Source organism: Zonotrichia leucophrys, chromosome 1 (assembly GCF_028769735.1).
Source record: "Zonotrichia leucophrys gambelii isolate GWCS_2022_RI chromosome 1, RI_Zleu_2.0, whole genome shotgun sequence".
NCBI classification, from domain to species: domain Eukaryota; kingdom Metazoa; phylum Chordata; class Aves; order Passeriformes; family Passerellidae; genus Zonotrichia; species Zonotrichia leucophrys.
Genome location: NC_088169.1, coordinates 106064865 through 106090262, shown reverse-complemented (window position 1 = coordinate 106090262; position 25398 = coordinate 106064865). Strand labels below are relative to the sequence as shown.

The 25398-nt window shown below is 40.4% G+C and overlaps 1 protein-coding gene across 6 annotated transcripts in view; it reads right to left on the bottom strand.

Moving 5' to 3' along the window:
* Positions 1-1308: 1308 nt before the first annotated feature.
* NRIP1 (nuclear receptor interacting protein 1) overlaps positions 1309-25398 on the bottom strand; it is a 124241-nt gene continuing 100151 nt past the window's right edge. For 4 of the 6 annotated variants that reach the window (XM_064726777.1, XM_064726769.1, XM_064726787.1 and 1 more), the window contains 2 exons: positions 24256-24304; positions 1309-10091 (listed from right to left, as the gene is read on the bottom strand). In XM_064726777.1, the coding sequence (XP_064582847.1) occupies positions 6243-9731 (3489 nt within the window). In that variant the 5' untranslated portion in view covers positions 9732-10091; positions 24256-24304 and the 3' untranslated portion in view covers positions 1309-6242. The remainder of the gene's footprint in view (positions 10092-24255; positions 24305-25398) is intronic. The other 2 variants (XM_064726802.1, XM_064726810.1) reach the window with 1 other exon arrangement.

The following is a 25398-nucleotide window of genomic DNA, read 5'->3' as shown; positions in this document are numbered from 1 at the left end:
GCAGTGAGTTTACAAGTGCCTGAAACCCCCACCAAGTAAAAACAGCAAAGTCAGAGATACTCAGGTGCTCCATGGAACGGTCCTGGGGCATCACCACTGGAGAAACAGAGGCAGAGTGCTGGCTTTGCCTGGTGGGCAGACTCAAAACTGAAAGAAACACAGCACTGATGAAACCACGTATTTCAAGAAATTATTTCCAAGCTGCACTGCCATTAGAAGGTGAGACTGGCTCCTTAGGGATATTGCTTTTCCAGGTGATATTGCTTTTCCTTTTGGCTCAGCCCTTGATCCCTCACATCAAGGCTACTTACAGAGAGGAGTCTGGGCAGAGCTGGGTCAGGTCCTTTCCCTCTGAAGCACAGCTGGGCATCACTGGTGGCACCACATCCATACTGATGTACCCAAAGTGAGACAGCATCCCCATGCTGCTCCATTTTGGATACTGGACAATTAAAATGCTCAGTTATACACAGTTCAGGAAGCCCCAGCTGAGAACTATGGAGTTGGAATTACTGTTTTAAAACTACCTTCAAGTATTTTCTGCTTTCCAGAATGCTCCCAAAGAACCTCAGGCACACAATTTATTGCTGAGACCAGGAAGCAGAGGATGATTCATGAAAATAGGTGTTACTGTTACCCAAGACAGTCATGACCTGTCCTATGTGCTTGCTTGCAACTGTGCAGATCCAGACACTGTCTGGACACCCTGGAGCAAAAATTTTCTGGAGAAACAGCACTTGCACAAATGCTGCAATCCATCATTTGCACTATGCCATAAGCTGACTTTAATCCAAAATACGATGAAGTGCACTGCTAAATCTTTGTGTGGGCTTCATGGGCACGCTGCGTTCACTTATTATTCTATTTATGTTCTTAAGCAAACATGTGGAAACTGAGAAGTCTTCTTTGTGGTATGAACCAAAGTAGATTTTAGTGGGAAACACATCTTTCCACCCTGCACAAGGGACCTGAACAACGCTTTAACATTCAAAATTATTTTCACATGAGAATTCCCACTTAGAGGTTTCCAGTTTATGGTCACTGATTTCAAGTTAATAAGCAGAAGGGTATTTAAATAAAACATAATACAGAGCTTTGTGAAGTAAAGCTGCTAATCTCATTTAGATTGCTTCATTTCCAGCTCCACAACACTCAGCTTCCAATCAGTAGCCTTGCTGAAGGCTGTGTGTGCCTAAGTTTTTTGTTGTCAGAAATCTGCATCAACAGCACTGATGAAAAGAGCCCACTAACACTCCAAAAAGGCAAAGTACACATGAAATAAAGCAGATTTAAAAACCATCAAGACAATGCATTTTTCTCATTTATTCAAATCTTCTGCAGGAAGTAAACACTGAAAGATTTAAAAAAACTTCACACTGCAGTATGTACAGTTTTGTGACATCACATGAGGAAATTAATTTCTAATAAAAAAAATGAGACCAGTTAAATTACTGAAGACACATCACAATAAAACTGGTTGTGGTAAAATCCCAAATTCTTATGTATGGCAATGAAAACCAATACTCCTTTGTTTTACAGGGATGGAATAGTCCAGGTACAATATTTCAGTTATGCAAAATGGAGTCCTGAACTTACATGACTTGTTATAGTTGTATGAGCACTTCATGTTTTAAAAGTAGGTTTGCATTTTTTTTTCCCAGACCCTTTTGAATTGAAGCACATTCTTTCACAAAGCTAAAATACCACAGCAGAAGTCATGTCCAGAAGTGGAATACTGTTGTGTTTTGAACTGACCTGACTTGTTAAGACTTTTTTTTTTTTTTGCCAACGCACAGATGCACAGGGTCCCCCATGCACTTTTCATGCAGCAGTTAATCACAACTTTAAATAAAAGAATTTTTTCTATACATTCTTCCAGACTTGCAACTGTATACATACATGCAAAAGTTTTTAAACCTATGTGATCATATTTACACTTATACATGGAATATACATAACAAAAAAGATTAAAAGGTTTTTTTTTCCTTTGCATTAGAACAATACAAAATATGTATTTTTCATTAAGGAAACCACTATTTACATCACCTTTTAAAAACCAATTTCAACATATTATAGGCGTAACAAGTCAACATATTTACATTATATATAAATATATATATAATATATACTTACCAGTTTACTCCTCTGTAAGATGTGGCAGAGAACAAACTGGTAATATCATGTCACTGACGTCAATGAGAGCTGTAATACTTTCACCAACATTGAACAGGGAAAATTTAAACCAGTCGCTTCTTTCTTTTAAAAACATTTGTAAATTAAAAATTTAAAAACTTCACTAAGAGTAAATGGCTACGAAAAGTAAAAGTTATGGCTGAATTCCCTTTTGATCTCATATAAACTTCTCCAACTGAGCTGCCCAGCTCTGTGGTATCAGCAGAGAAGCCCTCCAGCTCTCCACTTTTGATTCTGTGGTCAAGCCTTACCCACCACCTTTCCCTCAAGCTTGGGCAGAGGAGACACTAGGACCTGGATATCTGAGTGCCAGACACTTCCCTCTGGAAAGAAAAGGCAAATCTGTGTGGCAGCTCCGAGTCCATCCCCAAATGCAGGCGCTGCTGACGCCCCTCCAGCAAGGCACCGGGGTCTCACAACTCCAGCTGCAGCCCCAGCCCTCCCCAGCTAGGGGGGCCAGAGTTAATTCAGGTTAAAGCTCCAAGGGGCTGCAGTGGCACTCTCAGTGTGGTACAGAGACAATTCCCTAACTCACTTCCTACTGCTCTGAGAGCTGGAGGCAGCTGTCCCCAGTCTGTGCTGGCTGTACCTGGGATGTGCCCTCCCTTCCCGCCCTGCTCCTTGGATGGGGAGATGCCACACCAACACCCCCCGATCCTGCACTGCACAGCTGCTGCTGCCAGCATCTGCCAAGACCCCATTTTGCTCCAAATCTGTACTCTAAACACCTAGAGGGAACAGGAGTTGCTGAGAGTACCGAGGGCTACTCAGGAGATGACCTTGGTTTGCAATTCATCTGCAGAGACTGCTGGAAATCAGGGATCTTGGAGCTGCTTGGGAAAACGTGGCCAGCCCTACCAACAAACCCAGCTCCCATACCACTAAAAGTCCCCAAGGAAAGAAATAGCAACTCCTTTTTACTCACCCATGCTATACAAGACAAAAAACAGTTAAAGAGCCTTTGGTCCTAAGGTGTCAATGCTGTAAGTGTGGATGGGGTAGATCCAAAGAAGACCTCTCTTCCCTAGGGAGGGGTAACACCAGGGATACTGCAGAATTCCACACAGGAGGAGATTGCTGCCCTCTCAGCAGCTGACTGAGCATTCCCTTGGCATGTCCTGCCCTCTCCCAAGGGCCCCATTCTTGTTACCTGCTGTTTGAGAGGCCAATGCCTACAGGAGATAAGATTCTTCCATGAACACCATGTCCCAAACTTAAATTCTTGTATATCAGGGTTTACTGACGTCTGTGAGGATGGCAATACCCTTTTGTTAACATCAACTCAAAAGAAAGCTAAATCCTTAACTGGTCAAACTGTTAACATTTTAACTGTTTTACAAAACTTTCAAAATTAAATGTTCAAAAGTATATATTATAACAATAGACTACCCTAGAATAAATACAAAGGTCAGCACATTGCTCAATTCCAGTATTATTTTTTGTTAGGGTCAGAATCTCTTCCCCACTCTTCATCTCAACTTAGCTTTGCACAAGTTTTTTCCACCAGGTAATTCCACATCCTCTCACGCTGCATTTTTCTGTGAAGTTCTTCAAGCAAATTATAGCCCTGTATTTAGTCTGGGGACCATCTATTATTCTATATTGTATATATTTCCTACCTATATACACATTGTTTCAAGAAAAATAATCAATTAAGACTTTAAAAGACATTTAATGGATGGAACAAATACCATCTTTTTAATATTTCTGCTGGGTTGACTCATATAAAAAGAATTCAGTTCCACTGTCAATCCAAAATATACTTTATCTCATTAATGATTATTCTATGAGACATCTGAATTGTCATTGGGCTACTTATAAATGCAATATTAAAGACAAACAAAATTTTATTTTTATATTATACTTCAGACAATGACATTTAAAATGATATTAGATTTGTGTGAAGGTTTTAAAATATAAATCTTCTTTGTACAGCCCATTAATATATTATGCTTCACCGAAGTAACATAAAAATATATCTTTAAATTGCTCTGTTATTTCTCATAAAAACCAGGGGGAATGTTTTATACCAGATACTGCCAAATATTTGTGTTCCCTAAAAGAAGGTATCCCCCAGAGGGGGGCAAAACAGAATAGTGGTGCATTTTCCAGCTGTCAGACAGAAGAAGTCCCTTTCAGTAGGAACTGCACTGGAAAGAGGAGGAACTGATCTCGGGCTGGGGACAGGGACAAGAGGGGGACAACAGCCTGCTCTGTCTCAGCAAGCCAGGAGTCTGGGAAAAGCATCTCAGAAACCAAACCAGATGGAAAAGAGCAAAATGCCCCGTCACTCATGTCTGCTATGCAGGCACGGGATGCACAGAAACAGCAGTTTTGTCATGTCACTGGCCTGCAAGGGTGAAAACAGACAAAATTAAACCAGAGAGCAGCTCTCATTATTTGTGCAAGCCAACTGCTTAGCTGCTTGCTGATGGCAGAGAGGATTATCTGTGAAATCGGGAAGCCACAGAGAACTTCTTTTTTTTTAAAGGGAGTAAAAAGTTCAGCAAAACTTCTGCTTGCCAATAATTCATATAATTCAGAGGAGCTGGATTTTGTCCTCTTCCTGCCCCCAGAGAAATAAGGGCTGCAAATGGAGTTAACACTGACAGTGCTAACGGGAAAGCAGAGCCACACGACTCTTCCCCAGCCAGCAATTCTTCTAAGATGTCTCAGCTCTGACTGCAATTTTCAGTTCCTCCCATCTCAGGCTGATACTGCCAGATGTTACAAATCACAGCACAGGTGGGGATTGAGGAAAAGGGCAGGGAAGGATTTCTCAGATATATCCCACTATCCATTACAGAACATGACAAAACCACAGTTTTATCCTCAGTGCTACCTGGGAAATTATTCTAAAGCTAGATTTTCTGCAGTGAAAGGGTAGTGCATTAAACCATGTATCAGCTGCTCAGAGAGTAATAAATATTGGCAGATTATAGATTCTTTTCCCTGGTTGTAGGAAGAGGCCAACACATTTTTCATTAAAATCCTATTCCATCTTAGAGTGGAAGTCTGATGTGCTGCTCTAGTGCAGTTGGTATTCTTCCGCAGGGAAGCAGGATGGTGCTGAACACACAATTCTTGTTCATCCCCTTCACAAGCTTTCCAGCATTTTCCTTACTGAATACATGTACTAAGCCTTCTCAATCACACTGCTCCAAGAGGCATTTTGGCTTTCCCCTTTTAGGCAGGAAAGTGACAGGAATGTGCCGACAAAAGGACTCATGCAGTACTTGCATGGCCTATGAAAATCTGCCTTTTTTTATAAAAACCTAGAAAAAACCCTTAATTCTAACTAGTAACTCATAACTATGGCTAAGAATTCTGAGGAAGGCATTTGTTGAGAGCAGGGCAAGGAAGAAAAATAGATTTTACACCACTATTCTGGCAGGACCACAAACAAGATTTAAAAATAACAATACAAATTTTGGAAGCACTAAAAAATACATTTCAGTGCACTTCAATTATTAACACTGACGCAGGTTTTCCAATATGACGAGCTAACACCTTGGACGGACTGCTCCACTTCTTAAAAGTTATTCTTAAAATTTCACAAAACATATTAAAACATTCAAAAAAAAAAAAAAAAGAAAAAAGTACACTGTCTCTATGCTCAGGCTTCAAAAAAATAAGGATTATTTTACAGGGAGGGAGGAAACGCAGCATTACCACCACCTAGGCTGTACGCTTACACTTTATGTTATACCAAAAGCTTGCAGATCCAAATAAGACTCTGATCAAAGAGTACTCATAACTTAATCTGATACATACAGAAACGTCTTGTACAAATTACAACCCTTCTAGTTTCCTTGTGACAATCTACTGTAAAGCAAATTTTATCTACATGTATTTTAAATAACACCACCAGAAAAATAAAAAGTTTATCAAATGAAAACATTTCAATTAGATCATGCTTTTGTTTTTTAAAATCATGCTCAATTTATACAGTAGTGAAGTTCATACTCATTTTTCTTTTTTCTTTTTTTTTTTTTTTTTTAACAAAGATTCAAAACCGCTGATTGTAAACTCACTGAGGAGGCTGCAGTTTATTCTGGCTCTTTTTTGATTGTTCGCACTTTTTCCAGAAGTCCATGCACTTCTCCATTCACACCACCGTGCTGATGAGAGGTGTTACTCCCCATATGGCTGTTGTAAGGGCTTCTTAAGTTACTAAAAGGAGTTTTGAGCTCTGGCTCAGATGTCAACTCCTCTTTGATTGTAACGCGAGTCGAGCTCTCGGTAAATGAAGGCTCATTCCAAATTTCTTTGTCGTGTGCTTCTTGGCTGCTGACGGAGCTGCCACCTTTCTGTAACATGTAGTACAATATCGGGTTGGTTTTGGTCAGTCTCGGGGAGTCTTTCTCGTAATCATTCTTGTCCATGCCCGTGATCACCCATCTGATGGGGCCCTTCTCACTGGGCACCGAGCACATGCTCAGCTGGTCGGGCTCCAGCCTGGACACCGCGCTCCCCAGGTGTTCAGGGAAGGGGGAGCTGGCCGGACTTTTGACTGCTACGGGGTACTGAAATGTTCTGTGATCCACACAATTGTTCTGCTGCACAGGGCTTCCCACCAACGATCTTACTGAAGAAATGGTGAATTCAGGTTTATTGACTGTTGCACTGGTTTTGCTTCCTTTTTTCTTGCCCTCTGTTAGTATGTTATTCCTATGTTGTGACAGATCTCTCTCACAGTTTTCTGAGAGAAGCAGCTGTTTCAACACATTAAAGCCTTTACTATCTCTAGACCAACTCCTATTTTCAGTTTCACTATTTGAACCATGACTTACACCGTATTTAAATTCAGCATCACTTCTGCTGAATTTCAGTTCTTGCTGGTTAAGCAAAGGCCCGTACAGCGCCTCGGTAGGAGAAGCGTGATTGTTTCCAGCATCAGACATATTACTTTTCATCTTTTTTAATGGGCTTTCCAAAGGCTCAGCATGAAGCTTCCTCTTCTTCGGTACTGTGCAAAGACTCTTGGATTCAAGGTGTGTCAGCTCGTTGTTTCGGTGACTCCTGTCAGGCTCATCTGCAGGGTAATTGTCTTGATTCTGTCTCAGCAACCTACTTAGCAGGCCATTTTTGGAAAAAGAGAAATCTTGAGGTGAAAGAGGCTCAGATTTCACCTCCTCGGATGCTGGAGAAGCAGCTGTGTTTCTCTGCAGTGAATGAGCAAACCCTTGGAATTTGTTACCCTTGCATTCTCTGACTTGTTGTGCATTTGAATTATAAGGAACATTTGATTCGTCAGATGGTTCAGTTTTTATTTTCACCGTCAATATTTGCTCATTCAATGCCTTGTCTGTCTGTTCTTGAGAACTTTCATCTCTTAAAAGCATCCTCTCTTTCTTTTCACTTTTACCTTTATTGGGAGTTCCCAGAAGCAGCTGAAGGACAGTGCGCCTTTCAAGGAGATTTTCTATTTCCGAACCTGGAAGTCCTTGTTCAGCGGGTGCAGGCTGACAACTGAATATTTTGTTATTTTCTTCATGCATACTCAATTTATTCGTAAGCAGAGGGCTGTTCAATCTATCAATCAAGCCCACAGGTTTGTCCATGTTCCCTGCCAGCAGCTGTTTGCTAGCTCTCTGTTCCTCACTCGACATGGAACTCTGCATGCCGCACTGAGCCAGGTTCTGCAGCAGCTTGCTGGCGCTGAACGCCGACGAGTTCTGGGGACTATCAGTCCTGCTCAGCTTAGCTCCTTGAATTTCCTTGCTTTTGGACAGGTCTATCAAGTGCTTAGATGCAGAATTCATCAGTCTGTCTGGCTGGATGCTGCAGGCATAGGGTGGCGAGCTGCGCTTGACAGCCATTGACTGGTGAGAGAGGTTTATAGGAGAGTCTGCTTTTGTGGAAGCCAGCAAGGGTGGAGTGCTTAACGGAGTCATGCGGTTGGCACTGGGACTGTCAGCAACAGGAGTCCTTTTCCCAGTCTGTACAGTGAATTTTGCCACATCAGCTGTACTGTGTGGTCCCTGAGGATCGTTACTCTTGTCTACCTGTTCTTCACTCTTATGCCCAAGTAACAGCTGCAATAGTGTTACTTTCTGGTGGGGATTCAGCTTAGAAGCTTTCGGAGTGTCTTTCTCTTCCTTGCTCTCAGGACAGGAAATTTTTGGATCCCAGTTACGAAGCAAGGACTGAGTCAGGTTATCCAGCGATGCAGGTGGACCTGCATCTGGCTTATCTGTCCTCTGTTTAAAGGATAGGTCTATAGGAAGACAGTTAGAATGGGAGCTTTCATCATCACTGCTGTCTTCTGTAAAACTGGGATTGTTGTCTGAGTACTCATCAACAGTTGTTGGTGTGCTGCTGTCTTCAAAAATGCTGGCTCTCTCGCTCTGCTCACGCCCTTTCACGTGCTTGGTGGTGTTCTGGCTTTTCAGCAGATGTAAGAGCAAGCTGTTGCTGGGAGAGGTTTTCAGGTTACTCCTTTCCACAGTACTTTTGTATCCCACAGTTTTGGGAGGCGAGTGCATGATTCCCACCGAACTCTGAAATGGTGCCACACTGCCTTTGCTAGGGACTGCTTTGGGGGACGATCCTGCCTGACCATTGAGATGGCTTGTCATTCCTTTGGCCAAACCAAACTGGCCCATGTCCTTCTGAGCGCTCTCCTGCAGCCTGGCCATGGCCGCAAGCCTCTCGCTTGCAATCTGGTTGGCATTTTGTGCTTTTAGAGCGTGTTCCCTGGAGTACTGCTGCAAGTGGGCTTCGCTGGAGAGCAGCAGGGCCAGCTGGCTGCACGCCACGCTGGGCTTGGGCGAGGCAGCAGGGCTGGACCGTTTCTCCACCATGCTTGCAACAGCTTGTAACCTCGCAGCACACGACAGGGGCTCGTTCACCACCTTGGGGCTGCTCTGCACCGCATGAGGAGATTCTATAAACCTCTCTTTGGGCAGGTTCTTGGTGATGTCAGGCAGGCTGTTGTCCAGCTTCTGATCTTTTGCTTTGCTCTTCTTCAGCAGAGTCTTCAGGTGGCTGGATGCAACACCATAGCACCTTAAATCTTTTTCCACTTGTAAAGAATCATGGCTAAGAGAATAGCCCTGCTCCTTAAGACTCTGTCTAATCTGCTGTGACAGAGCAACACTCTGCAGCCTAGAGCTGAATGACTGAAGCAAAGAGGCAAGTAATGTGCTATCCTGTTTGCCTTTAGGCACATTTTCAACCATGCCAGCCAACAAAGCTTCCTTTTTTCCATCTAAATCCACAATGGAATCAGACAACCGCCTTCTCTTTGCTGCATTCCAGTCTTCTGAAGACTGCAACAGTCTTGCTTTTTTGAGGTGCAGCATGCCAGATCCCCGATACGTACTCGTGTTGAGAACTGGACCATTACTCTGACAGCTGGGAAATATATTTCCTGAAATCTTAAAGTTTTGATCCTCCCCACTGTGCCCAGTGGACTTTTTGTCAACTGCAGTACCTGAGCCTCCTGCTGCTTGATGCATTAGTAATCCCTCTAGGTAAGTTAGAACAACAGAATCCTGGTGCATCTCAGAGCCAAGCTCTTCTCCATGAGTCATGTTCAATAAAAGTTTCCAAAAAGGCTCTGTTTCTGTTCACTTCAAAGGCTAGTTTTGCTCAATCAAGATGCAGGGTTAATAACAGGTAGATGTCTACAGTGTTTTCTTAGAGACCTTCAGAAACAACAGAAAATGTATTATCCTAGGCAGGCTTCTCCCAGTGTACACTGTTTGATGAGCCAGGTTTCCAATCATAGCAATCCTCAGCTGAGATCTAGGATATTTATGGACGATGTCTAGGAGAACACTCAAAACATGGTTTCACAGAAAAACAGTTCCATCAAATATTTGCTGCCTTCTTGCTTCTGGAGGCCAGTTTGCTTTTCTTCCTTTTCCATCTCCACCAAGCACATAAAATTCCTAAGTCAGAAACACAAAACAGAAAGAAAACATTTCGGATTAAGATATGATTGCATAAAACATTTTTTCCTTAAAAAAAAATCCAAACCCAACCCCCCATGCATTGTCTTAGGCAGAGATTGAGGATAAATAAACAACACATATTCAAGAAGAAACTAAAAATCAGATAAATGACAAAACACATGGTATCCAATAAAGAACATCATGAAAACAATTCTGCGTTGAAGTTTTACACAAAAATTAAGCTTACTTATCATCACCACAGCTACTACAAGCCTTCACTGAACTTCACTATTCTGCAGCTAAAAATAAGAAATGGCAAACCTGACAGGAAAATCTGAAGTCACTCTAAACACAGTTTGAAAAAAAAATCCATAGAATTTTACTTCACAGTTGCATGAAATTTTCTTCTGTAAATGTAAATACATAGGACATGCAGCCTTATCACTCTTAAACTGAACTAATAGGAAAAGGCAGGCCTAAAGTCAATGTTTAATTTCAGGTTGCATATGACCTGAAATAACAGACTAGACAGCACCATATATATGATACATTTCTGTTTGGCAGGTGATGGTATTGCTGAAAGTAGAAACAAAGTTGTTAGTGCTGCCCAAGACTGTGCACCAGTGCAAAATCCAGTATGGTAACACAACGGGGTGAAATCTGTTGTTCTTACAACACCCAAACACCACAAGTTATTAGAACAATCATGTGATAAGAGTGGGGAAGAGGTTGCTTATGGTCCTGATGCAACATAAATCCTGGCATCAAAATCCTCCCTTCCCTGGAGGATTTTCACCTTTGCATTCTTTCTCTACGTGAAACACACGGTGGCAAAACCAAACCAAACCAGCTCTTCCCTGAAGTCTTGTTATTCCTCCAGAGCATGTAATATCTCTGCTAAACACCTCCTTGGGTGGGTCAGTGTGGAATAAAAAGCCGTTTTACAATGCACAGCAATGCCACTTGTGCTGGATGCATCTCTGCAGTTTCACTTACAGGGCTGCTCAATGGCAGCAGGAACATTTCAGTCACCACACCTCAATAATGAGACCATTACACCACATGCATTTTTTTTTACATGCATTTCATTCATGCATTACATGCATCCCCCTTCACTCACTCACTACTAAACTGGCTAAATAAATATTCAACATGAGCAAAGGTAAGTGTCCTTCTGCATACTGAACTCTGTAATTTGCTTTCATGGGCTAAAACTCCATTGAAAATTTGTATTTACAAGTTTAAAAGTGATGTACACAGATGAAATCCTTGCCTCCTCAAAGTGAATGAATATTTTATGATTGATTTCCCAGAAGCAAGTTTTTAATTCAAAACCTACAGGCAACTAGAAGTCAGAAAATAATCAGATCTTAAAAATGTAAAGAATAAGAACTACTAAATAGCTGTAATATTAACTGTCCTTTATCTCCCTGGGCAAATATTCCCTTACTTGGTTTTAGGTCATCTAGAAAAACTCTAAAAATGGAGCTATCTTAAAAAAATAAGCCAAAACCAAACACAAACAAAAAATCTAACCAGTAATGCATTGTAAACGTGTGTATCTATGCATTTAAATATCAAATGCAAAGCTGTTAGCTATTATTGAGGTCTCAGTACTTCTCTCAGAAATACATGACCAGCATTTTCAGAATTACCTGTGGAAGACACAGTGCTCCTTCAAACATGAAACAACTTAAATGTGGATTCAGCTAACTGAAAATGACTGATCATCTTACTGCTCCTTCAAAAACCTGTGCACCTCTGAGTGGGCTTTAACACAGTTTCAACCCCCCAAAAAAAGAATAAAAATCACAAATAACAAATCCCTAAAAAAAAAAAAACCACACCAAAATAACCAAGATTTCCTAAGAAACTATTAAATATTCAGCAATGGTAACAGCAATACAAATAGACTAATTTCTTCAAATAGCTGGGAATACATTTTATCTAGAGAATATATTTTTCCAGCTTCACAAAGTATTGCATTGAAGACAATAAAATTGAAATTCTGTCAGGATTTCTGACAATCTGGTAAAAGCAAGGCTTACAGGACACCTTTAAGATACAAACAAATGCACCATTAGGCCAATGTTCAGTCCAACTTTACTCACTACACCTTTAGGTAACTCAAAAGAGACAATGCATTTATGCAAATCCCTCAGGTACTCCAAAAGCCTCTTGCAGGAGATGACACTTGTAGCCAGTACAGTTTATATACAACAACTATTCTAAGAAGTGTTCTGTAACCTTTTTCATTTTTTTTTATTTTAATTACCCAGAGCTAGGGAAATACTGATAAATTTAATGAAATTGGGTTGCTGCAAAGAAGCTTCTTTAAAGATAATGAAATCTGGAAAGCACTTAACACATTAGAACAGGACATCAGCAATCCTTTTAAAAAGCCTCTTTTGATTTAGTGCTGTAACAGATATTACAGTGCTAAAATCTCACATGGCAATGTCCATCTGAGGAGTAGTCATGACAAATCCAAAGCAGCTTTGGAAATTAATGCTCAGCAGGACACTAAGGCAACCATTCAGTTACCTTCTAAATACATACAAACTGTACAAAAGAACTTCCCAGGACCCACTGAAATGTTAATATTTTTTCTTTAAATTAAATATTTAAGAAACTACCAGAGCAGTGCTAAGGAAAAAGAAAAGAAAGTTAAAAGAAAAGACAGAAGAGAGAGAAAGGAGAAGTCACCCAGCAACAAATTTTGTATTTCCCAGCAAGGGCTGAAGCAACTGCTAAGATCTACAACTCTCTACACCTAAATATTATATTTAATTACTATGAAAAAATAAATTGCTAAGTTCATGTGCTTTCCTGACCACAACTACTTTAAATGCACTCATTTTTGTCACTTCTACTATTTCCTCCCAGACTTCTGTACAATAAACCAGATTGTTGTGCAGAACCTCCAGGAGCACCAACCCATTACAGCTCATTAAGCCTCATATTTACCTAGACAAAACTAAAGCAGCAGCAGAATCCAGAGCACAAATGCTGTAACCTGGTGAGACACTCCCCAAGTGAAGCACACCATGAGAAATCAGCTCTTCAGCCTTTTAAAGTGTGCCTAAGGAGAAGCTGTAGGCAGTATAGGAAAAATACGGGAATATTAAAATGTTCACTGAACTGCATACGTCCAGAAAATTCATTCCACTTTTGCAGTTGTTGAAGTTTTTCTTTGTTTATTTGCAAACTACAAATATATTTATCCACCACAAAGGATATTATTGATATATGTTGTTATTATTTTAAAGGAATAATAAAAACAAACTTTAAGATCCTTTGCTTACCATATATTACTGCTGCAAAAGATAATGAAATCTGAGAACACAGCTTCTAATATGCTAAAGCACAACAGAACCAATTGCTTTTTGCTCCTGAATATTTGTTTTTGATTTTTAACAAATTCTTTGAATGAATGAAAACCTCAACTGAAAACCTAACTGATACTCTACACAAACAGCAGACTTTTAGTTCACCCAATAGATATTTCCGGCTATTTTAGAAATTCTGGACAGTTCACCATTTAACTAGCAAAACCACATTCATGAGACATTTTTCCAATATCTCAAACTAGCATTTGCAGTTAAATCCTTTTGCTAAATGGAACAACACTAGACTAACATTATTTGAGTACGAGGGTTACATAATCTATTAGGTAATTCAAAAAACTTGGTATTATCAAGGTGTCTTCTTCTGCAGTTTCAAATCAAGATCATAGGAAAGAATCTTACAGAAACCATTAAGGTATTCATTTGGGAAACTGGCAATGGCTAGCAGATTGCCCACATGAACATTTATTAGAAGACACATTACCCAAACTCATGCACATTGTTACAATGATTAATAGAGGTGGAGATTACTATATGTTCACACAGATAAAACATTTTTATTAACTACATTTCAGAGTTCTTTCATGACTATTAAACTCCTGTAGCAATTTTATGTTCCATTTTTAAGTTGGGATGAATCAAAACATGCATTTGTAAAGCTAAAATCAAACTGGTCTGAGAAATAAAAATCTTCAGTTATTTAATAAATTTGGTGTTGGAATGCTTAGCTACTACTGGAAGAGCCAGAAAAAGCCTCTTACCAGCCTCACTGACTTCCTATTCTCATATTCCCAAGTGCAAAGGCTCCAGCCCACCACATCAGCCAATGGCCCAGACTGTCATTTTAATTATTACAGATTTGAGGAATGCAGTACAGTGATTACAGTGGCAGCTTGGGATCCAGGGGTCCAATTACTCACTGTGCTGCAGACAGGCTGTCTGACTTCTGGTTTTACTTTTCTGGACCCTGTTTTCCCAGATGGAGTAATAATAGATGGGAACTTCAGAAAGACAATTGAGGATAAATACATTAAAGGCTGTGCGTTACTCAGCAGCTCCAGTACCAGCACTGAGTAAGTACCTAAAACACAGGATTTTAAGTGATTCCTCATCCTTATGGCTGCCTGCAGTGAAATGTTGAAAAGCACAATGAAATTAGGATCTCAAAAAAAAAAAAATCCTGGATGCACTGGGAATTGCAGCAGCATCTTGCAGTGAACTAAGAATGAGTGGGGGTAATGAGACTTGCTGTCCCAGAATTATTTTGTTATTAAGCTCAATTTGCACACCTTTGATTCCAGCAGGAAGGATGCTTTCAGAGTGCTGGTAAAAAGCACTTCAGTCTTCAGTTGGCTCTTTTTGCAAAGGTTCTGAGCAGGGAAACAGCCCTGATCAACAACCCCGGCACCAAATGCACAGAGCTGCACAAGAGAAGGTACTTCAATGGCACTTGAGCACGTGCTCTAAGAGAATCAAGTGTTTAAGTGCTTTGCTTTCCAAAATCCACGCTTTATTTGTGTCAGAAATCTGTTCAGATGAATGGAGCAGCTGAGACCTCTTCACAGTTTTGATTCAGGCAGCCAAGACATTTTGAAGGTTCCCTTTGCAAATGTAATTTGGAAAAAGACAAAAAGAAAAAAAAAAAGAAAGAAAGAAAGAAAAAAAGAAAGAAAGGCAGAAATGATCAGATGGAGGAGCAAAACTCAGCAGTAAGTGGGTGAATTCTCCCACAGCTGCACTCCAAAGAACTTGGGAATCCAGAAGCTTTTTTTTTTTTACAACTAATTCATTTAAATGAAATGAATCAGGCTGCTCTCCTACAACTGCAGGGTATCGGTTTGAGAAAGCAAAAATAAGCTTCTTCCCAGGAGCCTGGCACATTATTCACTGCTCCTAGGCCTGCTGATTGACTCCAAAAGACATTTTAAACATGGGAAGGACAACCTATCCCTTTCAGACAGCTCAGGCAGGAGAGGGCACATGAGGAATCGTGTTGCTGGCAGGAGCTCCTGCTGCTGCCAGGAATTCTGAAGAGGCTCCCGAGACTGTGACCCCACCAGGGCTGGCATTCCCCATCCCTGGCTGGGGCTGTTCCCTCCAGGCTGGCACGGAGCACACGGCAGCGCCGCTCCCTCTGTCAAACACCCCTTGGATAAGGCAGGATTAGCAGCAGCCACGGCTTCACGGCCAAATTCTGCACGAGCAAGGCAGTGGAAAAGCCTTTCTCCTGTGTTTTGTTAAGCTGAGGGCTGCCAAACCCAGCCCCGACCTGAGTTTAGGGTTTAGACAGCAGAAAAGGTGTTTTCTTCACTATGGGGATGGGGCAGCAGCAGGAGGGGGTGTGTAGAAGGAATCAGACCCAAACCAGCCTGATCAAACCTTCTGATTATTTTAGCAGTTTCAGTTATGGCATTTTGCAAAACACTAGAGCAAACCAATCCCGTAACAGATGATGAAACAGTTCAAAAGGATGCAATATCTACCGTTTTACAAAAATTCTAAGTAAATGAATTGCAGTTTACCCACAAATCCTCAGTAACTGAATCTTTAAGTCACACAAAATCGACAGAAACACAGAACCAAGAGCACAGCAGGCACAAGACACAGTTTTTACTCTGAGAACAAGACCTGACAGTCCACTGGACTGAAATGTTAGAAAAATAACAACTGAGTTGGGAAGAAAATACCCCAACAGTTCTCGTGGTAGAGACCATTTAAATTTACTCGAGCTTTTAAGAAACCACTAAAATGTAAATGCTGATTATTCTTGTTAATAGCAGAGCCAGAGGCACAGAAGGAAAGGGAGGCTGCTCCTACACATTCCATTTGGGGTGTGGAAAGGGGGATTCAGCCACCTCATCTCAAGTGTCCCTCCACTCCTCAGATTTCACATGGGATTCTCCAGTGCGGGAATCTGTGACTCACTCCGACCATGGAACACCGCCCCATGACAACACCGAGGAGCTTTGGGATAGTATGTAATGTATATCAAGGGGGAACACGACATTTCCAGCGTGTGCTGGGAGGAGGTGTGGAAATGTCAGGGAGATTTCCATACCCACACAGAGGGGGCTGCCTGGGGAGGCAGGGCTGTGTACCCTGCCAGGACAGACACGCAAGGAGGAACACCTCAAACGCTGTGAAAAAGCTTTGCCTCGTGGAAAACAGGCAAAGCTTTTCTGAGCACTGCTGGCTACAGTTCAAAGTTCTGAGCACTGCTGGCTACACTGAGACTCATCCAATGCTGGCTCTCAAGCGTCTTCTAGATCGTGGTGCACAGCTTGGAGAAGGCCACAGGCAGACATTTCTCCCGAAGTTACACTGGTTTTATATCTTACTTCATAAAGCTACCAGTGAGGAGCAGGAAAGAAATTGATAATGAAAATAAAAAGCCCCAACAAAAAGCCAAACCAACCAACCAAAATCCTACCTGAGAAATAAAAAAATCCCCCATCCAACATCACCCCAAACCGAATGAACCCACAAAAAAAGTGTACATGGGAAGGAGGAAATGGGGGGCAGACAATTGCCATGAAAGCTGAGTTTGTGAAAGCCTTAGGTTCACCTCTCCAAGGTTTACAAGCACACTTAAGCACCATACACAGCTTAATCCAAATGTGGCCTGCTCGTCAAAGCCTCCTGCAAAGTTCAGAGACGAAACACGTGTGGCCATTTTTCATGCTGTGACACTCTTCCAACAATAGCTCAGCCTACCTTAAGTAATTCTTATTCTAACAAGTACAAGAACAGAGCATCACAGAAATGATCACTCCTAGATACAGAATACCCCACGCTGTTCATATAATTTGCTGTTCATCTGTTGTTTCACAAACATTTCAGTCAATTCCTTACTCAGACTCACGTATGTATATTTCTTCCTATAAGTACTACTGGAGGAATATTTCTATTTTGCTCTCTAATGGCACTGTAAAGGACATCTTCAAGCTCACCTGTTGATTATGGCCTGCTAACACTCTAGGCATGAACTCAGAAACACACTCTCTGCCAAGTCTTTGCTAATCGTAAGGAATGAAGAAGAACAGACATTCAACTTAGGGACACCACCTGTGAAGGAATCAAGTAATTGACACCTAAGCCTGCCCCATGAGTCAGTGCTCAATGGTCTTCTGCTGCTGAAAACAAAAAGGACAGAAACTAAAAGATAATGCAGAGAAGTTACACCCCCATCACACATCCATTAAGGACAGGGATCCAGAAATAGCACGTATCACTGAATCTCAACTAACGTGGGAAAGGGTGTTGATCCAAGCTCAGAAATAGTGAGCAGAAAGGCTACTGGCTAATTGAGTCTTCTAATTCAAGAGACCAAGAGCAAAAAACATACAAAAATCTACACAAAGACTTGTTTTCAGAACAGAGGAGGACAATATACAACATATACAACAATATATATGCCCCTTCCCGGGTTTGGTAAACCACTTGCCTATAAATAAGCAATTAAAAGCAAACTCAAACAGATTTCCATTCCCTCTGACACCTACAAAACCAAGTCACTGATTATGCATTTAACTCTACATCAACTCCCTAGGAATGAAGTGTGATTAATATACACTAAAGAAATCAATGTCCTCTCCCGGGTAAAGCTTTTGAGTTATGATCAATGCATGCAGATAATGCATTTCCACCCAACTCTGACCTCCTGCTTGTTGGAGGGATCTAAAGATACAGGCATTTACTGATAGCAGTGACCTAAAATGGTGTATTTCTTGGAACAACTATGTCAGGTGGTTTGGCATATGTTAAGTCACTTTATGTTATTTTAACCAAGAATAGGTTTCAGATGTCAGAGTGCAACAAAGGACTAAAAAGTAATGCACGGTATTTTATTGACAGTAATAGCTGTGTTTCACTTGGGACCAAGCATTTCATGGCTATGAATGAAAGCCACTTTGTAGAGTTCTCAACAGAATAGGTTTCAGCTAGCTGAACACAAATACACAGGAATTCCAGGCAAGGTGAAATACAGGATCACAGTCACATAGCATTCAACTATATGTAAAACCCCCATAAAGCCATGTTAGAGACCCAGATGATTTGTGGTTTGGGTTTGTTTTTAAAGTGAGTGGAGGGGACACGACAGCTTCTGTTTTAATAGGAGGTTTCAGCTAATTGTGGATGATGTTTACAATGGTTGTTGTGGACATAGAAAAGGTTCATATATCTACATTTAAGTGTGAACGTAAGAACCAGCTTTAGTGAAACCTTGGGAGAAGAGGCTCACAACATCCTGTAAAGACAAAAGGACAAAGAGTCCTTATCAGGATGCCAGAGTTAATCTAAAAACATTCACAGCATAAATCCCTAAATAAAATGTTAAAAGGACTTGGTCTTATAAATGTATAGACGATCATCTGACCCTCACACATGAAGAACAGGACCTCACCTCTAGCCATGAGTCAAATGAGAACAATTAAAATACCAACTTAACTCAAAACCAGTGAAAATAACATTTACTGCCACAAAGGCATAGCAAAAAAAAATGGATAGCTGGTAAGGGGAAGTGTTTAACTATCCCTCACTGTAAGGACATACACTTTGAAATAATTTCCCAAAGTTTACGCTGATAACGGTGCCATGCATTTTAAGAAGATAATATGCCATCATCACAAATTTGTGGAAAGGAAACATTTTATACCTGTTTTTAATGAGTTGTTCATGGAGAAAACAATTGCAATAGCAAAAAAATAAAGCTACTTATTATTATTGCTTGTTCCATTACTGTCAAGAGAGTTAAAACAGATACTTATGCCAAATAAAAAAGCATAAAACAAAGTAAAATAGATGTGTGACTGATTTTAGAAGAAAGCATGTGATTTTCTACATAAAATAACATTAGCCCAGAAATAAAAGACCTGTTAAAAATAAATCTATTACTCCATACTTGCACACAAGTATTAGCTAATTTGGGACCCTATTTCACAATGCCCCTGAAACCAACAACCTCACTAAGGCTCTATGAACCCGTATGCCCAAAGTGCCAGCGTTACACCAACCAACTCTGCTGCCCTGTTTGCTTGTGTTCGAAATAAGGGCTGTGCTCAGCAATCTGCTGAGTGCACGTGGCACAAAGCTCCTGCAAGGCTCCAGGCTGAGGAGCTCATCGCAGCCCAGAGAAACCCCACAGATCCTGCCAAGGCTCTGTTTTTGCAGTTCTCCCCGTGGGAACACGGGATTACAAGGGGCACGAGGCAGGACAAAGAGCAGGGACTGCTTTCAGCGCTGAACCTCACTCAATGCCAAACAAAAGCACAGCCACTGGTGAGATGCTTGAAGAAAAAAACCCACCTCCAGGCAGAAGGCCCATGCTGCATTTAGAAGAGTTTATTGGTGAGCTAAAGATGTCTTTGTAAGAATCATTTCCACAAGAACAACAAAGTCAATGTCTTCAAACCCACTGAAATTTTAAAAGATGACTGAAAATTTTACTGACCCAAATATTTTAATTTTTATATTTTACCAAGGTATCCTGTGAAGCTGGAGTTTAAATCCTATTAAAGTGAACTTAGGTTGTCCATCCCTAAAATAGATTTGACATACAAACACAAACACAAGGTCAAGGTCACAGATCAGCACGAAAGATTACAAAGAGGACTGATGTAAGAGCTGGCATTTGATCAAAGCTCCTGGATGCATCTTTTTTTTTAGTAGACTTACCAAAAATATCACTACACTTCGTTTTCTTCACATTGCTACATTGCATGTTTTAAGCATTCCTTACACTTAAGAGCAGCTGCTCTGTCCTTATTTATTTTGATAAGAGCTATTAGGCAGCACAGCAAATAAACTAAGGAAAAGCTCTTATGTTAAATGAAAAGGAAGTGAAAGATACTTTTTGCCATCCTTTTCCCTCTATTCAACCATTGCTAATACACATTACATTACAAATTTAATTGTAAAACCCACTCAAACACATAGCAAGACCAGTGCTAAAGAATCAGGACCTCAGGTTTTAACCTGCAGCAGTTCAAGACATTTATCATATATAACAATTGTATATTTGGGTGCGCACTTCCAAGCACAACGCTTGATTATTTATCCTAATTATCTGTGTGCACAGCATATATTTCTCAATTAACAAAAAAAACCTCAAGGTCTGTGCAGAACACAATCAAACTAACCTCTTCTGTAATCAGGACAACATTTACCTCCTAGAAAGCCTCTCTAATGCTGAAGGCTGAGTAAGTGAGCAGATTAAACACAGTAGCAACAGTTGAAAGACTCATTAAAACTCAGTTGCTGAAAATAGTCAGCAATGAAAGTCATTTACTGATCTATCCATCCATCCATCCACGCACTGATACATTCTCAAGCTTTAAACACATGCAGGAGATATTCAGCTTACAGGTCACGTCTGCCACACGCACCCTCCTGATGCCTGAGCAAGAGGTGCCTTGGGTGACACCATGGCATTCAAAACGCACTGCTGCCACAAAGTTTACATGCTCATTGTAATAGGCAGCAATTTAAAAAATAGTGAGGCTTGTACTCTTAATTCTTAACCCTCACTTTCAACACCAGCACTGCTCTGATGTTAGTCTAGACACGAGTGGGAGCAATTTATATTTAGACAGAGAGATGTCTATAACTACGACTGCCTGTGTTAATATTAAATCTTTTACTGGAACCCATTTGCAGTGACCTAGCTCACTAGTATGTGGGCATCTTGGACATTGCCAGTAAAACCTTCACACCATCACATACCCTTCTGCACCTTGTTTCAGCTATTGAACTTTTGTTTACTGATTTTCCTCCATTTTTGCAGAGCTAGTACATTTGCAGTTCTCTACCTGTATAACTGGGTTGTCTCAGCTACTAATGAAAAGGCCTCAAATGAAAAAAAGATAGAAAAAAAAGGTTTAAAAACTTGTCTCCTTTTTGAAAATATCCTTCACAAGAATTAGGTTGTCACCCTTTTAAGGTATAGCACTGCCTGAGCTACTAGGGCCAGATACAAATCACTCCTGGAGCCTGGGATGCCAGCTTCTCAGCACTGTGGTATAGGTGCTTTTAACTCTGATAGTGATTCATCAGACCCTAAAACAGTCACTGGCTTAAGATCAAATTGATTTAAGTTGTAGACCTCAGGGCAGTACAATTCTGCTCTTCCTTAGTCCCCCTTTTGCAAGCGCTTTCAGCAAAATGTGAGAAAAGGGGAAGTTGGTTATTTTCTTTTTCCAAGCAGAATTTCTATCCTTCCTAGTTTGTGAAAAGCTGATAAAGCTTCTCACTGCATTGAAGAGTTAGAAAGGGAAAAATAAAAGAAAGTAAATCAGACAATGATTACAACAAACCAGCAGAAGATCCTTCCACATCCACAAATCAGCAGCTTAGTCTGACAACCAAGCACACATGAAAATGTGTATAGAGGATATTTCACAACTAAGAACATTTCTAGGAAACACATCATTATTAGCAGTACAACTGCCCAAAATGTGAAACCCTACAGCAAGTTTATTTGGAGTCACATAGCTTTTTTTTTTTTAAGTTTACAAACACATGAAAAAGCCTTTGCTTTAACTGAGCTGCATTACAGTGAGTAACTGTTCATTCAGTGTCATGGCAAGTCTTCTCTCAAGCTTATACTATAAAAACCCTCTTTAATCTTCACAACCAAACCCTTGATAAAACAAGCCAGCAGCCATTGTGGGTTCGGGTTTTTTCCTTTTAAATACAAGCTCACACTCTTTACACACAAAACCTGCAGAAGCAAGAGGTTTCTGCTTGTTCTGAACTTTGGATCAAATCCCCCATTTATTGAGCAGCAGGGATGTGCAGGCTGCTGTTAGCAGCCAGTGGTGCTTTTGGCTGTGACACCATGTAGAAAATATCTGCAAGCCAGCTCTTATCCATTCCTCTTTGGAGAGCTGGAACAGGCATCTTTCCACACAGTGATCCAAATGGAAAGCACTTCAAGGGTGCTGTCTTTTAAAAGGGGGTAATGACAAACAGGAGCAAACAACCAGCCAATACAGCAACAACAATAAATACCACAGCTAGCAAAAGTACTTCTGGGCAATTTAGTAGACAACAAGAGTCCACAACAATAGATTATGCTGAAAGACTGCATGTCTATCAATCCTCAATTCTGTAAAGGTACGATTTTTACTAATTTTTTAGAAAAATTATTGTCCATAGTTATATTTACATGTGTGAAATGTCAAATAAGTTTCTAAAAATCTTAAAACACCCTATTGATGAAAGGTGTAGTAATAAGTTCTTCACCTTTGTACTTCCTTTTTACGTATTTTCCCTGATGTAAGTACACCTATGAATTTTAACGGGGCAATAAAATAATGGCAAGGTTATGCACACATGCAGATCTGTGCATGAGAGAGGCAGCTAAATGAATAAAAACATATTAAAAGCTACAGACATATGCATAGGACAGAGGGGTATCTACCATGCTAAAACCGAGTAACACATCACTAGTTTAAGCATCATGACTACTAAAAGCAAATTAGTTCACATTAAAATTTCAATATTCTTTTATCATTCAGGACACAGCATAGGATTTCCAAGATGTGCAACACCAGTTACCCCAGAGTTGCTATTCCTTCAAGTCGTTCAACACACAGCAACCATTGCTGGTGATTTGGTTTCTTACATGCTGGTATTGATTCATCATCAAATAAAATTTGTAACAATGAAAGGCAGTGGGAGGTAGGCGGTGAATTTCTCTCTGCAAATCTTGTCTCAGCCTTGGGGGAAATAGCTCAAAATTACAGTTTTAATTTATTCACTTGATGAGTACTGAAGGAATGCAGTGAGAGTGAGGGAAGTTGTCATAACAAAAGGCCTAAAAGTCAAGAATCTAGCAAATAAACAGGTGAAACTGCACCAAAGCAGCTGAAGCCATGTATGATGTAGTATAAAGGCATTATCTGATAGTTATTATCTATAACCACAACTCTATGGATTCAGCTGATCAGTTATCCATTATTTCCAGTGTACCCTGCCAGAACAGAGATTTGGACATGGCTGACAGGTCACAACCCATGTTCTCTGTGTTATATAAAGCCATCTTTCCTAGATGTAACTGGAAGAGTCATTTCCCAGCTCAATGTAACATCAATAACTCCAGTGTTTTCTAAATCAATATATAGTAAGGCCTGTCAATAACCTGAAGGCAAGTTTCACTGACTGCCTGCATTAGTACAAAAGCACATTTTTTGTTTCTTTTCATTTTCAGTCTATACATAATCTTGCTAAAGAAGGATAGTTTAGTTCAAATTCTGTTGCTCAATTTCATCAGTGAGACCAAAAGAACTCAAATGAACACGACTGTGATTTCATTCAGTAGCAGTTAAGACTTGTGAGTACCTGCAGAATCTCACAGAACCACAAACAACTCCCAAATACCAAATAAATGCTGAACAAAATCATATTGGAAAGGGAGGTACAAGCCAAAGAGGGCAACAAAGGAATACCAGAGGAGAAAAAGCCCCATAAAAAACCACAACCCCATACACTTTGTCAAAGGGACTTAATGCTATTAAAAGCATACAATTTAAAATCCTTTTGTTGAGAAAAAGCCAGAAGTTCTGGTAGGCAGGTGAGCATGTCTTCAGCCTCTCAGGAAACTCAGCAGATTGTTACCTTGGCACCCTAGTTAGCAACATCAGGAGAATGAGATCAGGACTATACAGGGATGTGAAATGAGCCATCTGACTGGGAACTCCTGAGAGGGATAAGGACCAAAGCAAGTGTGAATGAGATAAAGTTACCACTCCATGTCCAGGGTGAGAAAAAATACAGGTTAATAAACTTTTCAAGTTCAGGGACAAAACTCATACCTTTCAAATGTCAATGCAGGATCTTTGTCAATCTGGTTTTCACTCCTCCCTGCCAAAAATAAATACATTATAATCAGGATGTAGAAACTTATGGTGGAAAATAATTATATTTCTACAGTAACAGGAAAGTAATTTTGTTAATTCAGTATCAGCTCACAAAAGGGAGCCGGTCTTACTTCTTAACAGGGTATAAATAGATGAACATAAAGTTTTCCCCAAAAGCTGGTTATACTTGTGGTTGATTTGTGAGAGTATCAGAACTTGACCAATTAAACTGAGCTGAGCAAGCTGGTAAAGGTAACCTGCCAGGAGAGAGGGAACAGCCCTCCTTGCCTGGTTAATACTACCCACTTTGTAAAAAAAGCTGTCATCAGGGGATTATCTTTATTATAACACTATCCATTTACCCACCATGACAAAAAAGAGCCTCAAACAAACAACCAAAATGAAATCAGGAACACACAACACACCCTTGGTACTGCATTCACCTTCTCTAGAATCTTACTCATTGTCTCCTGCTCTCATCATTACCCTCACTCAATCTTCCCTCAGCTCCCCACTTCCACAATCCACACTTGTGTAGCATTAACAACATCCAAAGGCCATTCCACACTACAGAAAACACAGCTGTTATTGTAATCTTTCCCCTGAAGACACTCTGTTCATATAACCCTTTATTTTAACTTTTTCAATTGTTTTTCTCTTGCTCTAGATTAAGTTTAGAATTTCTCATCTGAATTCTACGAACATTAATAACTTTCATTTCTGTCCACATAACCGAACCACTTATTGTGTTCCTTTTCCTTACCCTTTTGTTTCCACAAACACTCATTTCTACTGTAATACCCAGGCACCTCTCACACAGGAAATTCCATTACAATTCTGCACTGCTCCCCAGGGGAAGATCATCTACACTCTGGAGGCTCTTTCTTCCTCTCTTTCAGCAGTAAATTACCAGAGCAAAAATTAATCCAAATCCACCAAAATACCTCCTGCAAGACCACAAGCCGAAACACAAATGATGTATGTTGCTTGCCCTTCCTCACAGACTTGTTTGTTCCCTTTTCCTCATCATAGTCTATACAAAGTTTAAAATAAATACATCTGCACCTGTGAGATGCTGACAAGTTCAGCTGGACAGCA